Source organism: Dipteris shenzhenensis, chromosome 5 (genome assembly GCF_047967505.1).
Source record: "Dipteris shenzhenensis isolate YYH24624 ecotype China chromosome 5, Dip_SZ_1.0, whole genome shotgun sequence".
NCBI lineage: Eukaryota > Viridiplantae > Streptophyta > Polypodiopsida > Gleicheniales > Dipteridaceae > Dipteris > Dipteris shenzhenensis.
In genome coordinates, this window is record NC_141600.1 from 49,888,661 (window position 1) to 49,907,028 (window position 18,368).

The 18,368-nt window shown below is 40.5% G+C and overlaps 2 protein-coding genes and 1 pseudogene across 2 annotated transcripts; 1 reads left to right on the forward strand and 2 right to left on the reverse strand.

Annotated features, from left to right (window-relative positions):
• Positions 1 to 5,311: 5,311 nt before the first annotated feature.
• Positions 5,312 to 7,490, reverse strand: LOC147902137 (GDSL esterase/lipase ENOD8-like). Its single transcript, XM_087375087.1, has 5 exons — positions 7,242 to 7,490; positions 6,834 to 7,031; positions 6,425 to 6,570; positions 6,046 to 6,310; positions 5,312 to 5,765 (listed from the first exon to the last, which is right to left on the reverse strand). Exons 1-5 carry the CDS (start codon positions 7,372 to 7,374, stop codon positions 5,491 to 5,493), a joined length of 1,017 nt encoding a protein of 338 aa, XP_087231213.1. The 5' UTR covers positions 7,375 to 7,490; the 3' UTR covers positions 5,312 to 5,490.
• A 5,268-nt stretch (positions 7,491 to 12,758) lies between these two features.
• On the reverse strand, positions 12,759 to 13,563 carry LOC147902138 (pentatricopeptide repeat-containing protein At5g27110 pseudogene; annotated as a pseudogene).
• Positions 13,564 to 13,910: 347 nt separating this feature from the next.
• LOC147902139 (pentatricopeptide repeat-containing protein At5g27110-like) lies at positions 13,911 to 17,493 on the forward strand. Its single transcript, XM_087375286.1, has 2 exons — positions 13,911 to 14,189; positions 14,322 to 17,493. The coding sequence occupies exon 2, from the start codon at positions 14,367 to 14,369 to the stop codon at positions 17,376 to 17,378; it is 3,012 nt and encodes a 1,003-aa protein (XP_087231412.1). The 5' UTR covers positions 13,911 to 14,189; positions 14,322 to 14,366; the 3' UTR covers positions 17,379 to 17,493.
• The last annotated feature ends 875 nt before the right edge of the window (positions 17,494 to 18,368 follow it).

Consider the following 18,368-nt stretch of genomic DNA (forward strand, 5'->3'; position numbering starts at 1 on the left):
TGTGGTATCTTGGTATAAAAGCTTCTTTTTAATGTCCCTTTCCCGGTGATAAATATCTCTATCACTCAGTTTGAAAGAGGTTTGAAAGCAGTAGGAAGTGAAGATGTGCGTGAAGTTTATTACCCCCATCTTCATGTCACAGTACTCCATGTGTAATCCTAATACACCACCTGATGTAATGGTATATCGACCAGTGTATTTGATACCGAACAATAAACATATTCACCGTGCGGTGCTATGTTTACCATGCGGTATTATGTTTACCATGCGGTGTTATACTACACCGTGATATATTTTCAGCGTAATACAGCAAGGTGTTATGGTACATTGAGCAGTATTTAGCCGGTCAATCGGTGTACATTGACTGGTTTTTAAAAATACATTTTTGTGTTTGGTCACCTTCTTCCTCATGAATATCCTCGCCTTCTTCCTCTTCAATACTCCCAGAAGCCTATCAGCGAGGGACAACATGTTTTAATGTATGAAAAATCAAATCTTTATTTATAACATTGACATTTTGAAAGTACTTTTAAATACCTACAAGGGCGCTCTAGTAGCCCGGCTATATAGCTCCTTAGTAATAACTCCTTGTCATAGAAGTGCCTCCAAGTAGATCACCTACCATGTCCATGATGATAGGTTGTCTCGAAAGGATTAGGGTATATACCCACGATATCAAGCTATAAGATGATACAATTTGTAGAGGGGCTAGAACAAAGGAACAACCTCCTAATAAACCACATGAACATAATATAATTTGAGATCGATATGATACAACTCCTTAGTAATCAACCCCTTGTCATAGAAGTGCCTCCAAGTAGATCGCATGTCATGTCCATGATGGTAGGATGTCTCAGTAGGAGTAGGATATCTTCCCATGATATCAAGCTGCAAGATGACACAATGTGCAGAGGGGTTAGAACAAAGAAACAACCTCCTAATAAACCACATAAACACAATATAATTTGAGATCAATACTTACAAATTGAGCCTCCCATGATGCAATACCCCCTGCTTCAAAATGAGAGGATCCATATCACTCCATCTGGATCCATCGTGCCTCCACATGCTGTAAACTGGGGTCCTTTTTCACTACCTTCATGGCTTTCTTCCACTTGCACTTGAGCGGTGTGTGGCTAGCCCCTTGGTAGTTGTCCTCCCTCTTTTCTGGCAATCTCGGCTAGTGCTTCTCTCTTAAGCAAAGACCTCTTATTGGCGAGGATACTGGTAATCTTTGTCTTTGCCCATTTGTCAATGAACTCATGACGTTCTGGATTGGGATACCTTCTAAGTAAAGTCTTGATGGTATCCTCAGCCAAACTTTCTTTCTGCTCTTTGAATGGAATAAAGCAATCTCTATAGTTCTTATGAACTAGGGAGTGCATGAAGGTCATGACGTCCTTTCCCCGTGCATCTTGCAAGATGCCATCCATCTTAGTGATATCATAGTAGATCGTACCATCACCCTTTGGCATGTCTGCATCTGAATCATCCCTGTCCCCAAAGCACTGTTGCGTGCATCCTGTGCCATGACTCTCCTGCTGCTATGCCTACTGCTACATCATGATGAGATACTGTGATGGGCACTCGCCTCTGAAAAAGGAGCTCTTGACTACACGAAAGTAGGCTGGTGGCTCTGTGATCTAGAAGGAACTCTTGACTGCATGAGAGAAGGCTGGCGGCTCTATGGGACCTTTGCGGCGAGAGGACTTGAAGAAGGTCATCTACGAGCATCACTATCGATTTCTCCCACCTGATCATCCTAGATATGTCACCCCTTAGAATGAAGACCCTCCATAGTCACTCATTGTAAGAGATTGGAAGAAAATTTGGAACCTTTTCATGACTCCACGTCCACATGACATGAGTCGATAAGGGCTTGTAACTATTGTGTGCTATATTGAATGGAAATTAAGATTGCATGCTAATACCATCTTTTATTTAGATACTCCATCTTTTATCTGCTACCATATTGGTCCCACCTCAAGATCAATCACCTACTTGATCCCATGTATATCTTCAAGAATGTGGCATCTACCATTTGAGATCATTTGATTAGGACATGAGATTTCTTGAGCATAAGGAAGAATCTACGCACCAGAGGGAGAATGCGTGAAGGTTGGCCACAAGAGAGATCAAATGGGCGTGTCATTTAACCCCGTGCACCATGGACATTTATCAAAGAAAGAGATGGTGGTGGTGAAGCGGGCTATCACTACAATTAGTACTCCCACTAGATGCATGAGATGTTTGAATGAGGCCTTCACGAAGAGCAAGAAAAGAGGTGTAGAAAAATTATACGGCTTGAAATCTCATGATTGACACAAGATGCTCCAAGATAGTATAACTTAGCATAATCTCTTTTTCCTTCCAAATTTGTGAGTCTAGAAGCAACTAATCAACCATCACTCATGTGTTCAATTCATACTACCTACTAGCGTTTCTCATTGTGCATCGAAGGACGTGAAGAATTGTGTTTACAAGATGGACGAGCTTGTGAGGTACTTCACATTATATAAAATTTAAAGCGCATCAATGCTTGATCCAAGGTATTCATATTGCTAATATGGTGCACTTTTTTCTTTCTAGGTATGTGAGCTCAAAGGAAATAGATCCCACCACGCTTGAGGATGCTCGAGTTATGTCAATGGAGGAGATCTTTCCACATTCTTTTCTCACAAGCCAACTACATCTCATAGTGCATTTGGTGGATGAGACTGCTATATGCAACACTGTACATGCGCGATGGTTGTTCTTTCTTGTGCACTTCATAAAGACCTTGAAGGGTTTCGTGAGGTAAAATGCAAGGCCTGAAGATAGCATGATCAAGGGTTGGTTGGTACAAGAGCCACTTGTATATATTTTTGAGTTTCTTGTTGATGTGTATAGCTATCTCCTACATTTATAGAGAGATGAAGAAGACCTAAGGATGACCTCTGTTATGCCTCAAGGGAAAGGACGGAGCAAAGTAATGGACAGGGAGTTGCTTAATAATCTAAACCTCTATTGCATGCTTAATAGTGATGTGATGAAAAGGTGGGTGACAAGATATAAGGATGCCAAGGTAAGAAGACAAGGAGAAAGGACCTCTTTTGAACACACCATGGATCACATATGCCATAACCTAAGCATCTAAGAATACTTCCAAAGGATATTCATGTCGATTCACTACTTCACGAAATGGAGAGAGCAAAGAGAGATAAGGGGATGCATATCACAATGAAGAATGGAAGTATGCTAGAGGATGCATACAAAAGATCAGTATTTAAAATGTTATGCATAAGTTAGGAGCTTTTAATAATTTAGATTGCTTATTCAATTGATTGTCTTGGTGTAGTGTACTATGTTCAATGCTATATGGTGCAAGAGCAAGCATTTTCGGATACAACTGATTGATCATAAGAGAAACACACAAGATTGCAACGTCATTGCTACCTTTGAGGGAATCAATGAAGCCATGGATGATTATTGTGACATAATCCAAGATATTATTAAGCTTGAATTTGACGCTTCTTTGTGTATGTTTTGGATGTCAAGTGGTTTAAGGATATGGTGGAAAGAGACCTTAATTCAACAATCAAATGCCATGCAAGTGGCTTTATAACTATTGACTCCACAAAGTTTTGACGAAGCAAGGACACACTAGTACTACCGCAACAATGTGAACATGTACTCTACACATATATTAAAATGCTCACTTATGTATATTTGATAGCTTCAACGCAAGAAAATTAACATGTTTGTATTTGTGTTGGAGTAGGTTTGGAGTAGGTTGTGTAATCAACCAATGGTGAATAACAATAAGTGGTGGCATGTCATACCTAATACACCACACGTTCCGAAGTGATGTATAGTACATTTACTAATATGGAGTGTATGAAGGTGATCATGGCCATGGAGGTGATGATGCTCGTGATACGAAAGAGGAGGATGATCATGAAAATATAAGAGATACAGATATTCACGCCATTACCCATGAAGACGAGCTTGCCATTAATGATATCGATTTTGATAAGCATAGTAGCATTAGTAGTAGACTGAACGTATTTGTAGATCTTCACATTGGTTTGATTATTGAAGTAGATCGTTTGACCATCATTCTATCATCCAAATTTCTTACATATTGACAAAACTATTTTATATATTATCTCATTCTCCTCACCTCACTTAATTTTTTTTTAATGTGCATTTGACAAAAAGCATATTGGTGTGTGTGATGTGTGCATAGTATTGATATTTTTTTATTAAATTAGGTGCTTTGATAATCATGGGCAATGTTTGACAAGCAATGATGCACATTTATCAACCTATAGTAAAATTTCAAACTCAATTACACATTTATTAACGTTGTCTAAATGCACGTCTATTATATAATATCGAAGCACTACTAAATGCATGTATAAATAGATGCGTGAATAACCACACAAATATGCCCATGTTTTTATTAGGTATATCAACACTTATAGATGCGTCCTCTATATTGCTCATTTATTGGGCATGTCTACAAATGCATTGTATTGTTCTGTATCAAAGTTCACGATTGTTGTTATCTAGGAGCTCATCTTTATGTGGACATGTTATCATAAGTGGTTTTAACATGTTTCTGTCACATGAAATGTAATGGTCATATTTATTTTGGAGTTAACCTATTTCATAAACATTTTTTCACATGCTAGATGCATTTAGAGAATCTAGATGCATCTAATAGAAATTCCATCATTTTCTTCAATAATGGGGAGGACAAGTCTTCACAACAATGAAGGCCAAGGTTGCATGTGGATATCATGAACCATTGGTTTAAGCTATCGCATGAGTATCACCATGTACTACCCATACTAGCAACAAAAGTGTTGTATCCTAAGCACCAGCTACATATCTTGGGCAAGTTGCAATTGATAATTGATCAACCATGGATAAGAAGATCAAGACTCATGAAGATTCCGTGTCCATATATTCCACTGCAACATATTGCTTGCTTTGTATAATTGTCTTTGTACACTTCCATCATTAAGGAATAGAATTTTCTTCTCTAGTTTATCTACATGACTATTGTAATTTTAGTAGTAGAAGCTTATGGATGTAGCTACTAAGTTGACTTCATTAATTATTACACATATGCCATATGCTATAGTTTCACAATGAGTACAAATACACGTTCCTATATGGATGCTTTGTAAGTGATTTGCTATAATTTCATTCCAAGAGGCGTCTTAGTTGTGCTTCTTATAATACAATAAGAGCTAGTATTATACTTGAGAAGCATGAGAGCTAGAAAAGAACAAGTTTCTGAACTCGATAAAATGTCGCTTAATCTTATGAGTGATTTGCTTAAAAGCATAAATTGAGTCAAATGACACATGAATGATTTTTACAATCCAAGATACGTAATTTGTAGGTATTTAAGAATAAAATGCATAAACTTTCGTGAGAAATAGGCAAAATCTTAACCGTCATCTTCACGGCCCCTTAATGCAATAAGAGGAAGGAGGTTCAGAGTGATGGAGCTGTTGAGAGCTGAGAGCAAGTGCTTGTGATATTAAAAGCTGGCTTCAGATACTCACCTGTCAACACTCCCTGGGCAATGAATGAAGCAAAGGATTCCACCGGATGAATGCTATCCCAGAGCACATACAGCGATGGATCCTCGCATCTGGTTGCTGTCGTGTATGTCCCATTCACATACCCACTCTCGCCACACCCCACGTCCTTTTGGTAGTTGTACTCGCCTCCTGCACCGCAGCACACATCGAACGGATACTGAATACCTGCACATCGATAACTGTTGTTAGCCCCGGAAAATAGGGCGCAATTCCACTGAGAGGCTCGCCCCTCGCCGCAGTACAGTCGCCAAGAGTCGCAGGCAAAATGCACCTCCAGACAATACGGCCACCACCTCTCTCAGTGGTAACCCAAGCTACGTGACAGCAGGGTAAATTAGCGACCCAGGTTTAAGGCCACAACAAATGATCGTTTTTGGAATCTGTGGAGATTGATCGCCCTCCCCTTCTTCTGTATAAACGGCAAACAGAAACAAAAGCTTCGTACCATATTTCTCAGGGTTGTGGTAGGCGCCCAGGAAGATAGAGTAGGCGTCGAACAATATCCAATTTGCGTCCGGCAACTCAGTTGTCATATTCGTGAGTAGCTCCTCCAAATGTAAATCATGCATTTCAGCAATGTTGTTGAAGAAAGTTTTGCAGCCATATTCATCCACATCGGATGTACGCGTATCCAGACGGTAGACCGGCGTACAACCCAATGGCGTGAGAGTCATAAGCAGGAAGTTCCTACCTCCCAGATTGTAAAGACCCTGGAACCCGTAGTAGATTTCATCAGTCTAATAACGTCTGCAGCATTTTTCCCACTCAGACGCTCCATGGTCTCCCGTAACATTTTTAGTATGAGGGACCCGGGAGATGCTGACCTTCAATGCCGTTTCCATAGAAGAGATGACATCTGTGACAAGCTCCAATGCATCAAAATCAATCGTATCTGTGAACTGATAGAGGTAGTCATTGTTCGCTGTTTCGATCAGAAAAATAGCCTCACCGATTTGCTGCTGGGAATACTCTGGTGAGAATCCCAACCACGGGAAGGCAACATGAAAAATTAGTCGCAAATGATTGCCTTATTTTGACAGTGGATCAACGAATCATGAGGATAATGAGCAAAGCCGCAAAGACACCGTAGGTACACTCGATGTCACGTTGTATAAATGTTGAAGAGGAATATTAATCATCCACGCACCGATATTTCCCTATGATATAAATCCATATGTCGACGCAGCTTACGCACAGAATCACTCAGCGGCAGGTGCTTGTAGGTGTAGGTACCTTGATTTTGAGAGTCGGCGTCGAGCATTTCAGATAAAAATTCTGTAAATTGGTCGACCTGCACTCCGAGCGGAAACATGTAGGTTTCGTTTAGGTCTCTGGCAGTGGAGCCAGCACTTGCGAAGTTCGCTCCAAAAGTAAAGTTGGAGTTCACAGACTTCAGGAAGGGGTTTATGGTTCCGTATCCTAGGCCTTGAGCTTCACAGCGCAGAAAACAAGTCTACAAAAGTGAGCACGAGAGAGAGAGAGAGAGAGAGAGAGAGAGAGAATATGCTCGACCCAGCATGTGTGTGTGTGTGTGAGTGTGTGTGTGTGTGTGTGAGAGAGAGAGAGAGAGAGAGCATGTGAGTGTGTGTGCGTGCGCGCGCGCGTGTGTGAGAGAGAGAGAGAAATGTAATAAGGACTTACAGATGAAATCTGTGAAGACGCGGCCGTTGCTCCAACGACCAACAGGGCGGGTAAAATAATCGACTCCGTAGGGAACGAAGTCTGCTTGGGAAAGGTAAGGCATAGCGGCGGAATACTCACCCGTGTCTGCCATGGAAGCTCCAAAAACGAAGAGGAGGGGTTGGCAGGAGGAGGAGGAGGAGGCGACATTGGAAGAAGACGATGACAAAGCGAGGTGGGGAAGTGGACGTGCAGAAGAAAGGCAGCAACGAGGGGAGAGCACTAGGAGTAGGTGCAACAGTACGAAGCCAAGAGGAAGAAGAGCAGAAGCGAGTGCCATTGCCATAGGAAGGAGATGAAATAGAAGGTGATGGGTTCTCGCCATTATATAAGTTGTCAGCCCACGTTGAAAAAGTAATGTTGGTGACATTATCGTGTACCATGCACTAAGTCAGTCACAAGGTTCTCCTGAGTGCTCCTCTCCCATTGTGTGTATGACAACTCTCACATTGTTACGGAAGGCTTAAGGGCCGTGCTGTATTTTGAAGCCTTAGAGGCCTTTTTGGCACTCGAGGGGTCCTAAGGGATGACTTGGTTATTGCCATAGTTTTGAAGTTAGTTCATTTGGTCTTATCCTAAAGCTTTTTTCTTTGGTAGGTATCTCTCTCTAAAGATAGAGCCTCTCTTTGTCTCTTGTATGACACCACATTTATATTACTTTTGCTAAAATAGGCACTCATCCCCACCTTTATTTAATGGCCCATCCACCACACACACACACACATACACCTTTTCACCTCTTTCTCTCCTCTCTTTCACTCATGTGCTTCCTATAAAAAACAAGTGGATTTTATCTCCCGTGAACTCGCTTTCATTGAAGAATGTCATCAAAAATCTCTCTTTGCTCTTTGTTAAGGCTTTTGATACGCATGTAGCATTCCTCGTTTGGAAAAAGCATGATTTGCTTTGTGGGTATTATGAAGTTGTCAATACATGTGTTTTCTTTTAGTGATGGCATATCCAAGCCAATATCATATGTGTTATATAGATTTTTTGACATTTGAATGTTTTTTCGTTCTTCTAGGATGTCCTCCTTCCTTAAGTTAGCAATGCATGTACCTTCTTCTAAAAAAGTGTCATAGTTCAATAGTATATTGTCTTCATTCGCTTGATAGGTAGCTTGTCATGAACCGTATGTGTGAAGAGGATTTAATTCGTTCAATAGTATATTGAACTTCTTATTGTTCAATAGTATATTGTCTTCATTCGCTTGATAGGTAGCTTGCCATGAACCGTATGTGTGAAGAGGATTTAATTCGTTCTCTTTGAATGGACAATAGACTAGTACTTGCTCTCTATAACAGTTAATTGGATCTTTTACTTTATTGAATTTGACATACCTTATGATTTTGGGGTTTGGTCTCACCTTGGAACCATTGTGGGATTGGTTGTATTCCAAAGCAAAGGATCATAGGCGAATGTCTTCCATACCTTGTCACTTAATGTACTTTTCTATGATTGGCATGCAAGCTATGTTTTTGGAGTTTTCATCTAACTTTTCTAGTTGATGCTTTGTTTTTTATATTAAAGCTCTATTGTTAGGCTCATTTGTGTTAATATACTAGAATTCCCATGAAGTTTTGTGTAGTGGTATTGACAATGAAATGAAAGAAGCTAGTTGCGCACTCATTTCTGTGCATGAGAGAATGCATTGCCCAACTTTCTCAATCAGATTTGCGTGTTTGTACCATCTTGCAAACATTCCTTCATGGTATCTTGCAACTTTTTCGTAATCATTGTTATCAATTTTTATGATATATGAGATGCAATATGATGTTACTCCATAAGGATCCATAATAAACTGTATATTGACATTCAATTGCCACAAGTATGATATTTTCCTATTGAAAGCATTTGTAAAAATGTCTTTTAGATGCCTCTTCAAGAAGAATGTTGGCTTTTTCAATTGTGATCTTATAGATAGAATGTAGGTGGCTAAATCTAACCCTTGGTCTTCTATTGATTCCTTGGAAGATCATGTGAGCATGTTTGACATGTTCTTCAAAGTGTGCTACAACTTATGATATGTGTCTCTTTATAGAGAAGTTCTTGGGTATTCCAAGGGAATAGTAACATTGTTTGGTGAACTGGTGGTTTAGGGTAGTTGAAATGGCATTCATTATTGTTTCTCTTGCTACATGTGGATGTATGTTTATGTGTTTGAGTGTCTTTCATGTTATCATTGATATTGTCTTTATCACATGATATGTATTTATCAATCAAAGCACATACATCATTGTGATTATTTTGATTGAAAATCGGAGCATCATTTACCCAAAGAAAACCATGTTCGTGTTGGCTACCTCTGCTTTGAAATTCAGTGATGACGAAGAAGTAATCTTTAACATGCCCTAATATCCCTTTGTCTTTTTTCATTCTTGTCATCATTTGTTGTAGTTCAAATGTGGTTGTAGTACCTAGCACACAAAGTTGGGTTCTCTCTAATTAGGTGTCACACATTTCTTCCTTCTGTTTCAGTAGAAAAATTTTTCTCTATAACAGTTAATTGGATCTTTTACTTTATTGAATTTGACAAACCTTATGATTTTGGGGTTTGGTCTCGCCTTGGAACCATTGTGGGAGTGGTTGTATTCCAAAGCAAAGGATCATAGGCAAATGTCTTCCATACCTTGTCGCTTAATGTACTTTTCTATGATTGGCATGCAAGCTATGTTTTTGGAGTTTTCATCTAACTTTTCTAGTTGATGCTTTGTTTTTTATATTAAAGCTCTATTGTTAGGCTCATTTGTGTTAATATACTGGAATTCCCATGAAGTTTTGTGTAGTGGTATTGACAATGAAATGAAAGAAGCTAGTTACGCACTCATTTGGTATGCATGAGAGAATGCATTGCCCAACTTTCTCAATCGGATTTGCGTGTTTGTACCATCTTGCAAACATTCCTTCATGGTATCTTGCAACTTTTTCTTTATCATTATTATCAATTTTTATGATACATGAGGTGCAATATGATGTTACTCCATAAGGATCCATAATAAACTGTATATTGACATTCAATTCCTACAAGTATGATATTTTCCTATTGAAAGCATTTATAAAAATGTCTTTTAGATGCCTCTTCAAGAAGAATGTTGGCTTTTTCATTTGTGATCTTATAGATAGAATGTAGGTGGCTAAATCTAACCCTTGGTCTTCTATCGATTCCTTAGAAGATCATGTGAGCATGTTTGACATGTTCTTCAAAGTGTGCTACAACTTATGATATGTGTCTCTTTATAGAGAAGTTCTTGGGTATTCCAAGGGAATAGTAACATTTTTTGGTGAACTGGTGGTTTAGGGTAGTTGAAACGGCATTCATTGTTGTTTCTCTTGCTACATGTGGATGTATGTTTATGTGTTTGAATGTCTTTCATATTATCATTGATATTGTCTTTATCACATGATATGTATTTATCAATCAAAGCACATACATCATTGTGATTATTTTGATTGAAAATCAGAGCATCATTTACCCAAAGAAAACCATGTTCGTGTTGGCTACCTCTGCTTTGAAATTCAGTGATGACGAAGAAGTAATATTTAACATGCCCTAATATCCCTTTATCTTTTTTCAGTCTTGTCATCATTTGTTGTAGTTTGTGGTTGCAGTACCTAGCACACAAAGTTGAGTTCTCTCTAATTAGGTGTCGCACATTTCTTCCTTCTATTTCAGTAGAAAGATTTTTTATGATTTTGTCGTAATGGGTTTTTAGGCATCCTATGAGGGGGTCCCACAAGTGCTCAATGCATGAGAAAGTTATGAAGAATGTTGGTGGGGTCCCAATTGGTGCATCATTGTCAATGCTTCCTTTCTAAGCTTCTCTTTGTAGTCTGGGGATGTTCTTAGAGACTCGAAGTCTCGATACCCTATGCTAGATTTTAGAATTCTTTCAATGTAAGTGTTCCTTGTAACATCCCTTACAGTAAGACTTTGATTGTGTAGTGTGCCTTTATGCAAGCAAACCCATATGGATTGCATCACTTGATGGATAAGCACTTTGATTGACTTGAAGAAGAGATTTGGAATGTTTTGGCTAAACTTCAAAGATTTATGGGTGAGCTCCCACTTTACAATGTCCATGTATGTTAATTTGTCATTTCCATTCTCCCTTGGAGATCCAAAGAAGAGTGTTAGCAAGTTGAGCTCTTCGCTATGCTTGTCTTGAAATAGGCCTAGCAGTATTTGGTTCTCACAAGGCACAACGAAGTGGAGCGTAGTCTTCTCGGTGAAGATGATCATATTGTGCACTAAAGTGTCAGTATCTATGTCATTGTCCATGGTGTCCATTCTCTCTTCATAATCTATTTGTTCTTCATATTCTTGTTGTGCTTTCAACATGTTTAGGTGATTGTACCATTCACTATTCAAGACAACATTTCTGGTTTTGTACAAAGAAGTGTCTATTGGTTTCTTCATTGTACACATCAAGACAGTTGGTGGGACATGGCCAATCATGTCTATTAGTTTCTTCATTGTACACATCAAGACGGTTGGTGGGACATGGCCAATCATGTATGATGATTTGTATTGCATTTTTTAAAAATTCCAATTAACACGTTGGCCTCTTCATTCATGAAGCGAGGTAATATATTTTGTACTTTGGAAGTGTCAGCCTTAAATTTACTATACTACCTCTTATTTGTGTGAATGCTATATGTGGGGACACCGGGGGGTTGGGAATAATAAAATAAGCCACACATCATAAACAAAAGGGAGAGAGAGGGGGGACAATGTGGGGAAACAAAAAAAGTCAAGGATTAAAAAATGTAGGGGGAGGGGGAGAAAACAAAAAAGTTCAAAGAAAAAAGGAATGGGGGGTTAGTAAAATTAAATTAAAAGAAAAAGGGCCACATCTCATGTATAAGAAAGTAAACTAAATGCCTACCCATTAAACTAAATAAGACAAAACAAGCACACCTTTAAATTAGTAAAATTAAACATGATAAGAAATAAAAAATAAATAATTAATTAAAAATAACACCATTCTTTAAAAAATATATAAAGGAGAGTAAGAAATTAATTAGGAGGAATAATAAAGAAAACTAGGAGTGGGTTTTAATTAAAATTAAAAGCAAATAATAATTATCATTTGAAGAATAAAAAATTAATAAAATTAACAAGGGTAAGAGATTAAATAGAAGGGGTATATTATTAATAAAATTAACAAGGGTAAGAAATAAAATATGAGGGGGGATTATTTTGATAACTGGGGAGGACGTGTGTGTGAGCACAATTTATTGAGAAAGATGTGTGTGTGTGTGTGTGTGTGTGTGTGTGTGTGTCCATGTCCATGTCCGTGTCCTAGGAGATGGGTTAAGGAGTTTGTGTGATGGTATTGAGATGGGTTGAGGGGTGTGTGTGTAAAAGTATAAGAGTGTAGAAACTGTGTGTGTGTGTGTGTGTGAGTGAGAGAGAGAGAGAGAGAGAGCGAGAGCGAGAGAGAGACCCAATAAAGATCCTACTTCGGGGAGGTATGACTAATTTTTCCCAACCGAAATCTATTGTTTACCAAAAAAACAAGATGAATGCTCACAAATCATTCATAAGGCCTACCTAAGATGTGCAGCATGGAAAAGAGGGCGGAAACCAGAGAGAGAGAGAGAGAGAGAGAGAGAGGGAGAGAGAGAGAGAGAGAGAGAGAGAGAGATATTCAGAAGATAAAGGTAGTTTCTCACAATGCCCACACAAGGCAACTTTTAAGTTGCCACATGCTTGCAATAGGCACAAAAAGGTGACTTTGTCTAGCTTTATGGCCTCCTCTTGCATTCTTTCAAAAAGTTCAAGAGCAGGACAAGCATACCCACGCTTAGCATATCCTGCAATCATTGCACTCCATGATACCACGTCTCGATTGGGCAATTTGTCGAAGACTTTGTGAGCCTCCTCAACATTCTCGCTTTTGGCATACATGTCAATAAGGGCACTGCCAATAACCTCATCTAATTCAAGTCCAGTTTCCATAATCTCCTTGTGTATAAGCTTCCCCTCCCCTACAGCACTTACATTGCCACAAGCTTTTATAATACACAAAAGAAGAACTCTCTTAGGCTTAATGCCCTCCAGCTTCATTTTTTCAAAGAGCTCAAGAGCGAGAAGACCATGGCCATGCTGGGTATATCCTGCTATCATTGCACCCCATGACACCATATCTCGATAGGATAGATCATCAAACAGCTTGCGTGCCACCTTCAGCTTTCCACATTTCGCATACATATCAATTAATGTGTTTGCAATGGACACATCTGCTCCAAGTTCACTCCTGATAATCTGATCATGTATCATATGAATCCTTATGGCTCCGATGTTGCCGCATGCTTTCAAGATAGACAAAAAGGTGACCTTGTTTGGCTTAAAGCATGCGTGTTGCGTTTTATTGAATAATACAAGAGCTGGACTGATATTCCCATGCTCAACATGTCCTACTATAATTGTGTTCCATCACACCACACTTTGACGTGACAATTTGTCAAAGGTTTTCTGAGCCTTTTCGAGTCTCCCACATTTGGCGTACAAATCAACAAGAGTGTTTCCAATGAGCACATATGAGTCAAGTCTATTTCTTATTATCTTATCATGTAGAATCTTGGCCTGCCCTACATATCCTATCATCCCACAAGCTTTCAAAATGCACAAGTATGTGACCTTCTCTGGTTTAACTCCTTTCAGTTGCATTTTCTCAAAAAGCTCTAGAGTAGAAAGACCATGCCCATGATGGATGTAGCCCACAATCATTGCATTCCATAGCCAGGGAAACCCTCTAAGTTTCAGGGCTTGCTAGCCCAGCATTGCAGTGCCCAAGGATTTTAATTGGCTTCCCACGGTTGGGGAAGATCTTAGAGAGCCTCCCCGCGCGGGTTCAGAGCTGAAACGCTAACGCTAGCAGTGGGGCTCTTCTGTTCAACTGGAAGGTGAGGAATCGCATCCCCACGAAGCTGAATTATTTAATATCTGACATTGATTTTCAGAGCTGTTTCACCTGTGGGGACAAAAGTTGAGAAACGTTATTTATTCCTGAAATTTTGCGGTCATTATCACTTAAGGCCGAGAGAAACGAGCTGGAGTGTGGAGATCCCGTTTGGGTTTGGATGTTGCGATGGGAAGGGCGTACCAGCGTCCGGGGATGTTTACATTTTACCGGAATGGCAACCAAGACTTGCCAGAGTTCCGTACAAAGAGCTGTTTGTAGTGCTAAACCTTTCCGATCGGTCTGTGTTGCAACTGCGTCGAAATGGGCCGGTGGCAAGCAACGAGTTTTCAAGGTCAGGGCAGCGTTTTTCTCGGATTTAAAGGAACCGTTTAAAGTTGAGGTGCTGCACGAAACGCTTCATAGCGTGGATTTTCTGTACTGGCAAGGGGTGCCTGCATCCAGGGACACCGTCTATTCTCTTCTTCAGGGATGCAGGAAACTGAACGACCTGACAGCTGGCAGACGACTGCATTCCCTCATGGTCTGCAGTGAAATTGACTGCATTGCCAGTTTAGGAGACCACTTAATCCGGCTGTTTGCTGTATGCGGGAGCTTGTTGGAAGCTAACCTTGTATTTGGCAAGCTTGCGAAACGGAGTGTCTATACATGGCAGGCCATCATTTCAGCACATGTCACGCTCGGTGAGAGTGAGAAGGCTCTTGAATTGTCTACCCGAATGCACGACGAGGGCACAAAGCCAGGAAAGTTTGTGTTCTTAAGCGTCTTGAAAGCATGTGGTAATATAGGAGCTTTAGACCAGGGCAGGCTGACACACTTTGAGATAATTCAAAGCGGACTTGAGTCAGACTTGGTTATTGGAAGCACTCTCATCAACATGTACGATCAATGTGGTAGTCTAGAGGAGGCACGCAAAGTATTTGATGAGTCGTCAAACACAGATGTGGTGCTATGGAATGCAATGATTGTGGGCTACATCCATCATGGGCATGGTCTTTCTACTCTAGAGCTTTTTGAGAAAATGCATCTGAAAGGAGTTAAACCAGACAAGGTCACATACTTGTGCATTTTGAAAGCTTGTGGGATGATAGGATATGTAGGGCAGGCCAAGATTCTACATGATAAGATAGTAAGAAATAGACTTGACTCAGATGTGCTCATTGGAAACACTCTTGTTGATTTGTATGCCAAATGTGGGAGACTCGAAGAGGCTCAGAAAACCTTTGACAAATTGTCACGTCAAAGTGTGGTGTCATGGAACGCAATTATAGCAGGACATGTTGAGCATGGGAATATCAGTCCAGCTCTTGTATTATTCAATAAAATGCAACAGGTAGGCTTCAAGCCAGACAAGGTCACCTTTTTGTCCATCTTGAAAGCATGCGGCAACATCGGAGCCATAAGGATTCATCTGATTCATGATCAGATTATCAGGAGTGAACTTGGAGCAGATGTGTCCATTGCAAACACATTAATTGATATGTATGCCAAATGTGGAAAGCTGGAGGTGGCACGCAAGCTGTTTGATGATCTATCCTATCGAGATATGGTGTCATGGGGTGCAATGATAGCAGGATATACCCAGCATGGCCATGGTCTTCTCGCTCTTGAGCTCTTTGAAAAAATGAAGCTGGAGGGCATTAAACCTGAGAGAGTTCTTCTTTTGTGTATTATAAAAGCTTGTGGCAGCGTAAGTGCTGTAGCGGAGGGGAAGCTTATACACAAGGAGATTATGGAAACTGGACTTGAATTAGATGAGGTTATTGGCAGTGCCCTTATTGATATGTATGCCAAAAGCGGGAATGTTGAGGAGGCTCGCAGAGTCTTCGACAAATTGCCCAATCGAGACGTGGTATCATGGAGTGCAATGATTGCAGGATATGCTGAGCGTGGGTATGCTTGTCCTGCTCTTGAACTTTTTGAAAGAATGCAAGAGGAGGGCATAAAGCCAGATAAAGTCACCTTTTTGTGCCTATTGCAAGCATGTGGCAACTTAAAAGCCATAGGACAAGGCAAACTCATCCATGATGAGATAATTGGAATTGGACTTGAGTCAGACTTAGTTGTTGGGAGTACTATTATTGATATGTACATCAAATGTGGCAGCTTGGGTGAAGCACGGAAAGTGTTTGATGGGATGATGATTCGAAATGAAGTGTCATGGAGTGCAATGATTGCAGGTTATGTCCAGTATGGGTATAGTCTTCCTGCTCTTGAGCTTTTTGAGAAAATGCAGCGGGAGGGCATAAAAGCTGACAAAGTCATGTTTCTGGGCATATTGAAAGCATGTGGCAGTGTAGGAGCTCTAGAGCAGAGTATGCTAGTGCATGATCAGATTGTCAGAACTGGACTTGATTCAGATATCGTTGTTGGAAATACACTCATTGACATGTATGCCAAATGTGGGAGTGTGGAAGCAGCACGGGAAGTGTTTGAACGATTATCGGATCAAGATGTTGTGTCATGGAGTGCAATGATTGCAGCTTATGCTCAGCTTGGCAACTATACATCAGTTTCACACTGTCTTGAGGGTATGCAAAAGCAAGGCATAAAGCCAGTTGATAGCACGTACACCAGTATTCTTGCAGCCTGTTGTCATGCTGGACGAGTAGAGGATGCCCATCAACACTTCAAACATATGACAGAAGACCATGGTATCACACCAAGAGTTGAGCACCTCAACTGCATGATCGACTTGCTTGGTCGTGCAGGTCGCTTGAATGAGGCAAAGCAGCTTCTCCAAATCATGCCAACTCCATCTGATGTAACTGGCTGGATGTCTTTGCTTGCTGCATGCAGAACTTTTAGAAATGTTGAGCTAGGTAGGCTTTGCTTTGACCAAATTATTCACCTGGACCGCAATATTGCTGCTGGATATGTGATCATGTCAAATATCTACGCTGATGCACACATGTGGCAAGATTTTAACAAAATACAGGAACTGAGAAAATGTGTTAGTGCATGGAAGATGCCTGGGGTGGCCTGGATCGAGAGTCAGAACAAGCTGCATGAGTTCATGGTGGAAGACAAAGACCATTTACAAAGTGATCATGTCCATGCCAAATTAAGGATGCTAAAAAGTGTAGTGAGAGAGGGAGGTTATGTGCCACAATTGAGCTTGGTGTCAGAGTCAACCTCACATGAAATTAAGGAAGTTGCCTGGGCATTGTGAGAAACGACCTTTATCTTCTGAATATTTTACCACACTTGAAGAGTCAACTATAAGAGTTGGAAACAATCTTGGAGCAAGTAGAATTATGTCAAAGTTTACAAAACAAGATATTGTATTAAGGGATTTATGCTATGTCATAAGTTTACAGATGCTGTGTGTTCTTGTTGAGATGGAATTGTCTTTGTATAGTGGCTTTACACATCAATTTTGCTTGTGTGCACACACACACACACACACACATTAATTTTGCTTGTGTGCTTTTGTAAGCTTGTGCTCCTTGATGGATGCTACTATGCTAGCCTAGGAGTCTCTCTCTCTCTCTCTCTCTCTCTCTCTTAGAAATGATCCAATAGAGGGTACGCACAGCGGAAGACTTATAGTAATGCCCAAGAGCTCACACAGTGTGCGTGTGGGTGTGTGGAATCACAAACTTCTTTACTTATGTGCATTCAATAGATGTGCAGACTCATCAATAGACAATGAAACGGCCAGATAGAGAAACTACCAAAATATATATTTCCGTCCAAAACTATGGACACAATACAAGAGAGATAGATCCAGAGTCCCACCAATGGTGTGGTCCTTTGATCTTACCACAAGGTCCTTCTCCTATCTGCTGGCTATCTCTAGACTTGAGCCCGCATGCTCCACCTTGAGCTTATGTGGACTCTCCGTCCTTTGACCTCAGCTCCTTGTTGCCCTAGAAGACAGCCAAAGTCTCAGCCTCACACTTGAGCTAAGTCTGCAGCAACACTGGTACTCCTTCAGCTTCTGGATGTAGGCCCCAAGGGTTGTGCTCTGCTGCTCCTTTCTGCTCTGCTGGATGTGAAATGAGGCCTGTGGCCTCTGCTTTTATACGCCCCAAGGGCCCCTTGAAGTAACCGACCAGCCAGCCCTAAATGGGCCGACTGGCTGGTCTGTTTGGGCCGACTAGTCTGCCCCAAAACCAGCCCTTTAGGGGCTCCAAAACTAGGGCCCTTTGGCCCACAC